Source organism: Oryzias melastigma, linkage group LG4 (genome assembly GCF_002922805.2).
Source record: "Oryzias melastigma strain HK-1 linkage group LG4, ASM292280v2, whole genome shotgun sequence".
NCBI classification, from domain to species: domain Eukaryota; kingdom Metazoa; phylum Chordata; class Actinopteri; order Beloniformes; family Adrianichthyidae; genus Oryzias; species Oryzias melastigma.
In genome coordinates this window covers 17,517,695-17,529,292 of record NC_050515.1, presented here as the reverse complement: position 1 = coordinate 17,529,292, position 11,598 = coordinate 17,517,695, and the positions used below count along the sequence as shown (strand labels likewise).

Here is an 11,598-nt window from a genome sequence, read left to right as displayed (position 1 = left end):
AATGAACTGGCCTGAGTTAGGCTAACATGGAGAAACAACGTATGGACAGTGTGTTGCACAATCTGCTGTTCACTTCTTCTAAGCTGTAAAGAGAAAATCTATCTGCTGTCAGTGGACAGCCAAACTGCCCTTAAAACAAAACAGGAAGTAGTTTATGGATATTTAATGATTAAATGCACCTTTTAAAAATTGTGTCTTTATTGCTGACTTTGATTTCTTATTGAATTTCTTTATTGTGCAGTTAAATAACAAACCCCAGCTCTCATTTTGTTCATGTAAAATACATGTACAGAGATGTTATGTACATACAATATAAATCAAACTGTGTTCACTGTAATAAAAGGTTTAATTTATAACTCTGTTGTTTGATTTCAGTAAAATTAGACAATGTATTCAAGGACATTTGACAATGGATGATATTTTTTGTTAGATATGTCATATCTGATCAGTTTTGAGATATATGGTTTCAAATGTGATCAAAGCATTTTAGGAAACTGAATACGTCTTCAGACTAAATTGGAACATTTAACCTTTGCATTATATAGATTTTAAAAAAGTAAACTTCCATTACTGTTACAATGCCTTACTTTTAGCATATTATTTGTTGTAGACTTAGACTACTTCTTGCCAAGGGGAGACTTCCGGCAAGCGAAAAGGATCATAAAATGTCAGGAAAAACAACACATAACTCATGGTGATAGTCATCAAAAACACTTAATCTTTAACAATTTTAAACCTTGGCAAGGATTTTCAGACACAGTTGTAATATGTTCATTATTTGTACTTTATTAAAATGTATTTATCTAATTTCCTCAAAAGTTTGGAGAAAAAATGCTTCAGAAATCTACACAAAATGAATGACAACAGTACAAAACAGAGGGTATCTTTGTTGCACATTGCTTTATTGTATTGTGTAGACAGACAGCTTTATGTAGCAATACTTATGCAGACGCACTGGCCTGGCAACTAAATATTAGTCACAAGATACATCATTTCACATAGAAATAAATCTCTATCAGAAGAAAGAGAAGGCATTACTCTGACAGCATGAGTCAGTACATATACACTGATATGGCACCTGAACTTCATATAAAAATAAATCTCTCATCACTGGAAAAAATAACATTTTGAATCAACATTTTATAACAGCATCAAGGAGCATGTGTAGCTCAGAAGTCTGAGAACCTGAAAGTCTTGTGCTTCCCTAAAATTATGTAAGTCCATTTCTAAATAAAAAGAAAATGAATTTTCTTCAAGCAAAGAATAAATGAATTCAATTGAATTTGAACTGAATTGCTGCATTAACCTCAGTTTGCATCCTTCATGCTTTCCTCAAATGTGAGGGAACCAAACGTGGTTTGGCCCATTTCGGTGCAACGTCATTTTTTGCATTAATTAACAAATTAGAAAGAAATGGCAAAACATAATTTCAATATTAGGGGCTTGACAAATATTTGCATCTTTTTTTTTTCTGAGAATTTAAGGAGAACGCATGAAGCAGACAGCCTATAGTGAAGCAGTCATTCAGCCAGTATAGAATTTGAAGAAAATAACTCTTGAATTTTTACAAATATAAAATTTTGGTGTACAAAGCCACAGACGATTAAAAAAAAATATTTGCATTTGTTTCACACAGTAATAGGCAGAACAAAAGACGGTTTGTCCCTGTGCTGCACTTGAAGGTAACGTCTCAGTGAGTTAAATTCAAAATATTGCTCTCTTTCTTGCTTTTTCTGTCTTTTTAAACAGTATGGCATAAAATGTAACAGGTGACAGCATACGCACTGATATGGCAGCTCACCCAAAAAGTGCCTAAATCCCCTATTATAGCTGAAATGAGTTGACATTTCTCTGCCATAAAAGTGTGCTGCGCTCCAACAATAACATTTTCCCAATCCACAGGGAGCTCCAACATGTCGTCCTCTCATGTCTAAAGCCAATAAAAGGTAGTAGTAGTGCAGAATTGACGGAAGGTTCCCAGAAACTGACCTGATGCTACAGAGATTGATTGGAGCAAACAGAAATCAGGACAGTTACAACCTCAAGATTAGTGTTAGTGATAGAAAAAAGAAGAGTGGAGAAACAGGAATCACAGAGAGAAGGAAGAAAGTAGAGCTGGACGAGCGGTGTTTACATCCAGATGTTGGTCAGCGTGACGCCAAGGATGGTCAGCAGCATCAGCCACGCAGACGACGCCACTGTTAACAGGAGGAAACGTTTATATCACAGCTTGTAATTAGTTAATGAAATTCTATAGGTTTGTTTTTTTTTTTACCAATGGTGGATGAGCCGCACTTCAAATCAACGAGGGAGTCCAAGTATCCCTGACCCAGCCACTCCTCGTAGGTCTTTCGCTCACCAACAGCGATGATGCGAACAGTGGAGTCCTTGAAAATGAGATCTGTGCCGCTGTACGCCTGGGAGTCGAACATCCGGAATCCAGAACCTGTGTCACTGCTGAAGTATTTCTACACGGGGAAGGGAGAAAGCAAAGCATGAGATCAACAAGAGTGATAGAAAGAGTCAGGACTAGTTGTGCTTAGCTTGAGGATGTCCTCTCATAGAAAAACACACTAGGACTGACCTGCTTCCAACAAAGAAATCTACTATGCCACGAATATTTTTTAATTTTAAATTAAACTTTTACATTTAATTTAAAATGTTTACATTTTTTAAATTTATTATATTCAAATAATTTATTTCCGTATTAATGAAGTCTGCATATGTACACTTTAACCAGCTATTATTTATATAATTAATTAAAAAATAAATCTGAATAAAGTTTTTGAAGAAAAATCCACTTTAAATTCATCTGTATGCAATTTTTTGCTATTGTACCAATACAAATACATAATCTGTTGAGTCTAAGAGTACAAATAGACAAACTACAAAAAAAGTTTCATTTTAAATGTGAAGGTAAAGATGATGATTTTAAGTCTGGCAGCTTGGATGTCTGATGAGGTGTTGAGTGCACTTCCTAACCACCAGGTTGTGCTCTTTGCTTGGACTGAACAAACATTATAATTTCTCACGCTAATTGAGGCTTGTAGAGTCTAAGATGTAGCTCTGATGATGAAGAAAATGTTAATGTTTTCATGTGACGAAACATTCTTCAGACAGGGTGAAAATATTATTTTAAGCATGTATACTTCTCCTCTAAGTGTCTTTTTTGAATCCTAAAAATGCACACAAATTCGTACCTGTGCATGCTCTAGGAGACCATAGACAGCATGGATGTTGGTGTCTGGTCGAACCATCACCGCATGAGAAGGAACTCGCGCCAGGTTGCAGTATCTGTACTGTGAGGCAGAAGCTTTAGTTCCCTCAGGACAGAGCAGCTGGAAGTCTTTGGATTGGAGAGTTGAGGCCCACGATTCAGATGACTGACCTAAAAACAAAACAAACAAACAAACAAACAAAAAAAGTTGTCATTAAAACTGATCTGGTTTTCCATGAGAAATCTGTGTAAAAATTGACTCACCATCAGTGTTTTGGAAGATTGTGGTGTGCTTGATAAAGGCAACATCCCCATTCCCTACAGCCAGACACCTAAAGGATCAAGAAAACTCTCAGGACTGAACATGGCAGATCATTCATTATTGTGGAAGTTCTCTCTTGGGCACAATACAGCCAACCCAACAGTAAAAAAAAATAAAAAATAAAAACTTAAAAAGCAAACAAACTTTTTGAGCCACTAAGAAAAAAAAATAATAAATCTTATGGAAGGATTTTGTTAGATGTTTATTTTCAAAATCACAGAGCAAAGTATGTAGTAGATCGGGGTCTGCAACCTGCAGCCCTGGAGCCACATTTGACCTCTTTTAATGATTATTTTTTCTTTTTTAACATTTTTTTATAATTTTTTTTTTCTTTAATACAGTACCTACAAATCCATTTGCTGCATTTAGATGATCCGTTTTGGTACAAGGTGTCTTTAACTTTGAAAGGAAGTACAAACTCTGTCAATTTATAAACTATTACATATTTTGAAAAAAGGAAATTTTTCTAAAACAACAGTTCCTTCATAACTACGAAAATATGCAAACCAGTGTGTTATATTTCTAAAATATTAAGTAAAATATTATGGGTTCTACTGGGTTGCTATCAGTGAGAAATTCTTCCCAATGGCTCTCTAAGTGCTGAAGGTTGTAAAGTCAAGTACACTCTTCACAGTCTGTCACTGAAACTGAAACATAACAATATTATTAATAATAATGCACTTTTTCTTAGTTAGATAAAAAAAATCTGATACATTTACTGCTAAGTACGTACAAACACAATCCTGCAAAATATTGCAGAATTACAATCATACTGGAGGAAAAAGGCAAATAAATTATTGTTTAATTACATTTATATAGGGGTGGTTCACAGGGGAACTTTTCTCAAAAGTATAACCAAAGAGATTTACTAATTATGATTGTTTTAATCTGATTTGGTCCAATCCAATAAAGACTGATTGTTTGAAATATATGCTAATGGCCTACATAAGTGATCAACAGATCTACCATCCATCAAAACAAGTCTTCTAAAAAAATAAAGAAGACACATGCAGGTCCTTACCTGAACGCTCCATCATATCCATCGAACAGGTCTTTCCCCTTCTCACACTTGTTCTGTCCTGAGCTGTCGCCCACACACAGATCACACAGGTTGCTGGGTAAACCCCGTTGATTGGCACCAGGAACACAGCTCTGCTTGAAGAACTCTCCCACAGCTGTGAGGAGGAACAAATACAGAAAAATAATAAAGCATTTTTTCATTTTGAAGATTTGATAGTAGCTCAGTCTGCAGATAAAAACAAAAAAACTAAAATTGGAAAAGTTGTTTTGAAGAATAAATGATGTAGTTGAAGAGGAGTGAACTTTGACCACATAAATGGAAGTGTATGGCTTTTCAAAAAGATTTCAATGGATAATTTTAGAACAGAAAGCAAAAATATATCTATAAAAATATGATTTTTTTTTAGCCAATTAAATCATTTCGATGATATAACTTGTAGTTACAGGCTAACAAAAAGTGGTAACTGCTAATCTAGTATAATCTATTCTACACATTTTTCAATAAAAGTGTCTTTTAATTCATTTAGACCACTGTTCTGTTTGATCTATATATATGTTGTACTTTTTACGTTTAGTATGGTTATTAAAAACAAATACGAATAAAATATTCTGGATGTCAGTGGTCACGGTTGTTGTTGTGATGGAATTACACGTCATGTGGGAGCTCACACCTCCGTGACACCCACCATCCCTCACGCTCACTCACCCTGTGGTATCTTGCACTGCTCAGGTCTGATCAGGCCTCTCTCCATCAGCGTGGACACGGGGATGTTCCAGCCCGCCGTGCGTTCAAATCCAGTGTGACAGGAGCGCCGGTCACGCAGGTCATCCAGGTTACGGATGTCAGTGCTGCTCGTTTTCACCACCGCCACGGCGTAGTACGTGGCCCCGTCACTGTCATCTAATCAAGAGCAACAGCAGTTATTCATGTGTTATGAATCTAGTTAGTGCAGTTGTGTAAAGGGTTTTAACCTGTGTAGCTCTCAGCAGCGGCGGGGACCAAACCAAAGTCTTTTCCTGCTGTGTAGATGTAACCTCCATCCAGAGTGACGGCATCGGCCTCCCCTTTCTAAACAAACGGGACATTTTATGTGAACTTATAGAAATGTGAGCTTGTTTCTCCATCCTGTGAAGGAAACAAATGCAGACAATCAATAACCTTGATTTTCTCCATGCAATCAGTCACAGAGTCCCCATGGATGCAGTTGATGTTAGGAGTCAGACTTTTTTGCTGGAAGGCCACAGCCATGTCTGCACATTTCTGTTGCTCGCCGCTGGACAGCACACACCATCGCAGGGCGGCAGGGATGTCTGCCATGGAAGAACAAGGGGAACTCATTAGAGGAAGACACTCTTTACAAAGGGCAAATCTTAGGCTGACATGCGTCACCTGCTGGTTTGCAGTCTGTGGCTTTCATGGCGTCATAATAGTCATCGCCCATCCACGTCGCTGGCTCCTCTGACGTCACATGCTCAAACGTGGTGGTCAGATCGGAGAACAGGACCGCTCCTCCTCCATAATCTGAAGATGAGAACATCTTGAAGCCGGACTTTTCCTAGAAAGGAGAGAATACTATTAAAATGTGCAACAGAAAGCAAAAAACTGAGTCGGAAGGAAATAAAAAGACCATGTTTTGTTTTATGTCTTGTAAGAAAAATAATGTCATCAGTTTAAGAAATCATGTCTTAGTGTCAACATTTTTTTTAAATAAAAATTCTTAGTTAGACCCTTTTTCATACCCCTATGTCAGATTTTTTTCTTATTTCAAACAACATTTTTAAACTCTTGGGGGCCTTTCTTTGCAGTGTGCGAGTGTTGAACTATTTTATCCGGGGGATAAAGAGTTATACTTACTCAGTTAAATTGACTTAAGTAATTTTATGTTAACATTTTACTCATAAAGGTGGCTTTACCGAAAGACACTTTTTGAATTCAGTTTAACAGATTAGTAATAAATATAAATTATAAGGTTAGAGTAGACAAAGGTGTTCTGATTACTAGCAGAAAGAACTTTGAGATTGTGTTAATTCTGTCTGTTAAAATGTACATAATAACCAACTAAAGACCAAAATGTTCTATTATGTTTGGACTTTTCTAATCTAAATCTGACTAGAAGTTAAACTAAGTGACGGCGTGTTTGCTCAGACGTACCAGACCTTCCTGCAGCATGCTGAACACCACTGAAGGAGTGATGCCACTGTTGACCACGACGGCGCGAAACGGGATGCGGACCAGGTGACATCTTTTCCACTGCGAGACAGCAGCTCTGGTGCCATCCTGACACAGCAGCTCATAATCCGTGGAGATCAGTGTATTGGCCCAGTCTGGACCATTACCTGAAGGTTAAAAAAATATATACTTTTATATTAAACAAGCATAAAAACTGAATTACAAAAACTGGTAGTGTGATTAGGTACACATTTATTTCAATTCCAAAATAAGACTTTACCATCTGTGTTTTCTCCAACAGTTGTGTGTTTGATGAAGGCCACCTGTCCTGCATCTTCAACCAAACACCTGCAGAGAGAACAACACATTTTAAAGAGTGGAGTGTTTTTGCTTTTTAAAACTGTCACCGTGTCCAAAACAATCTGTGATTTTCTTTGATGGAGTTTCATGAAAGCGTAAGATAAAAGCAGATGTGATCGACAAGTTGATGCCAGCAAAAACCAGTAAAAATAGTCAGTTTAAAGTGCTCATTTACAGCTGCTTTGACAATTCCTGTCTTATAGGGCCTTGCATTCCTGAAGAATTCTAATAAACATTTTCATAAAGTTTTGTTGTGTCCTTAAGGTGGCCTGATAAAAGTTATTAGGTTTTTCTAAAAATGCAACTTTGCACAAATGTTCTTCGAAGTTTGCAACTATCAGAGAATATAATTAGCTGCTACACAAATATCTCTGCAGCAATTTGTGACAACTGTGAAACCAAAAGTATGTAATACCATTAAAAAAAACAAGTACACTCAGTATATATTTTTTAAAACTAAAATTAATTTAGTTTACTTTTTGGGTACTTGTTATAGAGAAGCTCTCATAAGTTCATGTAACACATACTTAGAAGTCTAAATTTATTTAGCCACTTTAACATTTTCTTACCCAGAATTAGATGTATCTGTGGGATATTTTCAGTATATTAAAAATGTAGCACTAATCGGTATAAATTTATTTCTTATAAACTTAAAACAAAAACCTTAAAAACTACATTTAATTTTACTCCAAGTGTACTTTCGTAGACTTAAAGTAAACTTGAAGTTTATTGTCAGTAAACTAACAGTATACCAGAAAGGTTACTTTTAGTAAACTTTCATGAACTTTACTACCAGTAAACTAATAGTATACTAGAAAGGGTTACTTTAAGTATACTTTTTATAAACTAAAAGTGGGTCAATTTAGTCCCAAGAAGTGTACTTTTTAGTAAACTGCCTGTATATTTTTTAAGTGCACGTGGTACACTTGGGGAAATATACCTTTCTACGCTTAAATATACTTTAAAACATAAACTGGAAGTATGTTTATCTTTAGTAAGGGGTAGAAACGAGGTGTTACCTGAAGGCTCCTTCATAGCTGTAGTACTGCTCATCGGTGCTCATCTCACATTTGTGCTGTCCGCTTGCGTCTCCTTTGCAGAGCTGACACAGAGAAGGAGGGTCGCCGGGCTCATTAGCACCAGGAATGCAGCTTGCATTGAAGAAGTCGGCCACTCCTGATTCCAAAATATCCCCCCCAAAAAAATCCCATTTATTGTTTGAGGTTTACAGCATGTCACATTTACTCTCAAACATGCTCAGTGAAAGGGTAAACAAGCCCTCCCTACCCTGTGGGATGTTGCAGCCCATCACAGACATGTAGCCCCGGTCCATGAGGTATCCTACAGGCATTTTCCAGCCTGCAGTTCGGTCTTTACCCGTGTGGCAGCTCCGCTTTCCTGCTAAGTTGTTGATGTTGATGTCAGAGTTGGACTTTTTCACCACAGCCACAGCGTAGTAGCTGGCAGTTTCTGCAGAAATAACCAGAGCACATGCAACTCAGACATGTTTTTGGTTGTATTGCCGTGTTCTTATCTTCAGTGATCTTCAGATACACAGGATCAAAGTGCAGCCTGCTGGAGTCGGAGTAACAGGTGTCAAGTTGTTTTTTTTTTTAAATATTCCATGGCAAAAAAAGTTTCAAACAGTGGAATTATTCCCTAAAACTCTTTAAAAAAAGTCGTACCTCCATTCATTGATTCACTTGCAGCAATCTTGAAGGAGGCAGTTTTTTTTGCATTGTAGATGTCAGAGCCAGACATGGACAAGGCATCCACCGTTTTATCCTGCAGAGATGCAGCAAGAAAAAAAAAATCACTCAACAAATCAGTTTCAGAGAAAACTGCAACATTTTTTTTAGCAGCTAAAACAATCACAAGAAGTTTAAAGGTTTCCAACTGAAATGTTTTTTGAAACTTTATTTAATATTTAAGGGGAAAGTTTAACTCCAGTTTACTCTCAAGCAATCAGAATTTTTTATCAAGTGCAATGGATCCAGGACACTGAGCTCTCTGATAACAGCTCACTTTTTATCAGCTCATTTCCCTGTTTCCCTTATAAGGTATTTGGGTTTTTGTTCTTAGAGAATTCTGAAGTTAGAAAATTTGTTTAATTCAACCTGGAGTTTCTGGATGCATCCCTCGATGGTGGGTCCGCTGACGCAGCTCAGAGAGGGCCGGATGGAGACTCCGGAGAACGCCTGCGACATGGCCTGACACTTCCTCTGCTCTGGTTCTGAGATGGTGCACCACCTGATGGTGCTTTGGCTCAGCACTGACGGAGCAAAGACGGATGCAGACATGATGCCTTTCTCATGAGAGCATCTTTGAACATTTAGACCAGGGATGTCCAAATCCAGGCCTCTGGTGTGTCTGGCCAATAAGGTTGGTTGTAAAACATGTAGGACACCTGCCCTCAAGGCCTAGATCTGGGCACCCCTGATTTAGAATATGTTATAATTTAAAAAAAGTAGTCATAGGTGGAAAATTATGTTTTAAATCTAAGTATTTTTAATCCTTCCTGCTCTCCTTTTAAGGTAGTCCATGTGAAAGTTAAACCATTAAATCAGTGTAGAATAAAACAAAATGTTTTGTTTTGAGCTTTTTGATCAAATGGTTAATAAAGCTGCATTCTTACCCATATGTGTTAACACCAGCAGAGTTCCCACGGTCGTCCACATGGCCATGGCTCCACTCTCTCTCACTGTCAGACTAAACAGCTTCTGTTCCGCCACCCTTCTTTATATGGCAGCTCCTGAGCCAAAGTCCTCCTTCTATCTTCACAATCCGGCCTAAAGTCCTCCTGTAACGCTCAGACGTGATGTGATCTAACGTTTACAGCTCTGAAGGAGATGACTTGAAGAGTTTCTGCGGAGGAATCGAGGCCTGGCTTACCTGGGCTGACACGTCTCTGCTGCTGCGTGGCTGCAGGCCAACGCTTCGACAGAGAGCCTTTTGACATTCTGACTCCACCTTTGCTTTCCACTTACTCCTACCCTCCAGTTTTGTGGAGCTGAAGGAGGGACCCGGGCTAACAGAGAGAGTCTGTCGGGGACTGACTCAATGCTTTGGCTTATTAAAAGAGGAGCGTTTACCTGCTAGCACTGCCAACAATAATAGAAAAGAGTGGATTTAAACACATATATATGTTTTGTTACATTTGTAATGTTTAGATGTTTTTAATGTATTAATTATCCCTTAAAAAAAGTAAATATCAGTAAATGTTCTATTATAAAATGTATGAAAATGGAATATTGGAATAATAATAGAAGAATGCACCGCTTTCTGACCTCCCTTAAAGCTGTCTGGGATTGTAGGAACAGAACTTTGGTCAGGTCAGCAGTTCAAAATGCCACACAGACATAACCTAGAAATGCAACAATGCACACTTAATCCTACAGGCCATAAATGTTGCTCAATATATCAAAAGGGAGCCAGAGTATGAGGATCAACCAAGGAGCATACCACACACGGTCATGTAGCCCAGAAGGCTTCAGGAGGAACCCAAACATTTTCAGCTTCAGTTTTAATGACATATTGAATAAAGAGCAAAAATAGCAGAGATATTCTACTGCTGTAAATTAAGAATGATAAAAAACAATAAAAGTACCAAGCATCCTGTATGCAATCAAACTTTCCAGAAACAACACTTTTCTGCAGCTTATCTTCATCTGCATAAAAACGTTGCCGTTCCTCAAACTTTGTCCTCTCCCGTCACGTACAGCAGGTGTTGCATGATGGCTGTGGTTAATATATAGAGATCTTTATGTCATTGGAACACAAGACTTTTATTGGCAAATGGGTGCTTCTTTACTCGCCGAGCCTCACCACTCTGTCTTTATATTTCTTAACGTGTAACGTCTCGATTATGTCTTATTGCAGGTTGTTATGGCTCACATGAGCAGAAACCTGATGAACTGAAAGAGTGAAACTGTGAGCCTTTGGACTGTTTTTACGAGTGCTGTGAAGAAGTCTGGGAAAAACATCAGAGGGTTTATAGTTAAAAAATAATATTAAACCCTCATTTTACAAATAAACTTGTGTGTCACAAAGTTAATCAAAGAAGCAATGTGCGGCAATTAAACTCAGTAAAATTAATGTATTGTATTTTGTTGTCACGTTTTGTTCAGTTATTAAACTCCAGCAATGTCACATTTAATAGCATTTATGTCTCATTTGTGGATTACATTTATGCAAGTGTGGACTTTTTAGTTTTCAGCTCTTGAAAAGAAACTTTTCTTTTCTATTTCTTGGATTCCTTTTTGGATTTATGATTATTGAATGGCTGCAGATTTGAAAACTACCAAGTGGCAACAGTTTTTAGTAACACATTCAACATTTAAATTGTTGAAAAGTTAAATTGTGTTTTTTGATCGTTCATATAGAACCAGTGAAATCTTCTCATTTGGTTCCTCTCATCCCAAGGATTTCATGGCAAAGTTGATCTTGAATATGATAAATAATAAACCGCACGCACAGACGTTTTAAGATACAGTATAGTACTGGTCTCTT

The 11,598-nt window shown here is 37.4% G+C and overlaps 1 protein-coding gene across 1 annotated transcript; it reads right to left on the bottom strand.

The window, feature by feature from the left end:
- Window positions 1-876: 876 nt before the first annotated feature.
- Window positions 877-11,160, bottom strand: meltf (melanotransferrin). The gene is made up of 16 exons (XM_036211576.1): window positions 9,725-11,160; window positions 9,207-9,361; window positions 8,775-8,874; window positions 8,377-8,559; window positions 8,109-8,265; window positions 7,010-7,077; window positions 6,712-6,896; window positions 5,950-6,115; window positions 5,719-5,870; window positions 5,532-5,628; window positions 5,266-5,460; window positions 4,561-4,714; window positions 3,482-3,549; window positions 3,201-3,388; window positions 2,276-2,468; window positions 877-2,198 (listed from the first exon to the last, which is right to left on the bottom strand). Exons 1-16 carry the CDS (start codon window positions 9,771-9,773, stop codon window positions 2,131-2,133), a joined length of 2,178 nt encoding a protein of 725 aa, XP_036067469.1. The 5' UTR covers window positions 9,774-11,160; the 3' UTR covers window positions 877-2,130.
- Between the last annotated feature and the right edge of the window lie 438 nt (window positions 11,161-11,598).

Excerpts from the sequence above, each read along its gene's own strand:
- meltf (XM_036211576.1), bottom strand. The coding sequence starts at position 9,773 with ATGGCCATGTGGACGACCGTGGGAACTCTGCTGGTGTTAACACATATG. Across the intron at positions 6,116-6,711 it reads GCATGCTGCAGGAAGGTCTG|GAAAAGTCCGGCTTCAAGAT; the intron begins GTACGTCTGAGC and ends TCTCCTTTCTAG. Across the intron at positions 2,469-3,200 it reads GTCTCCTAGAGCATGCACAG|AAATACTTCAGCAGTGACAC; the intron begins GTACGAATTTGT and ends TTCCCCGTGTAG.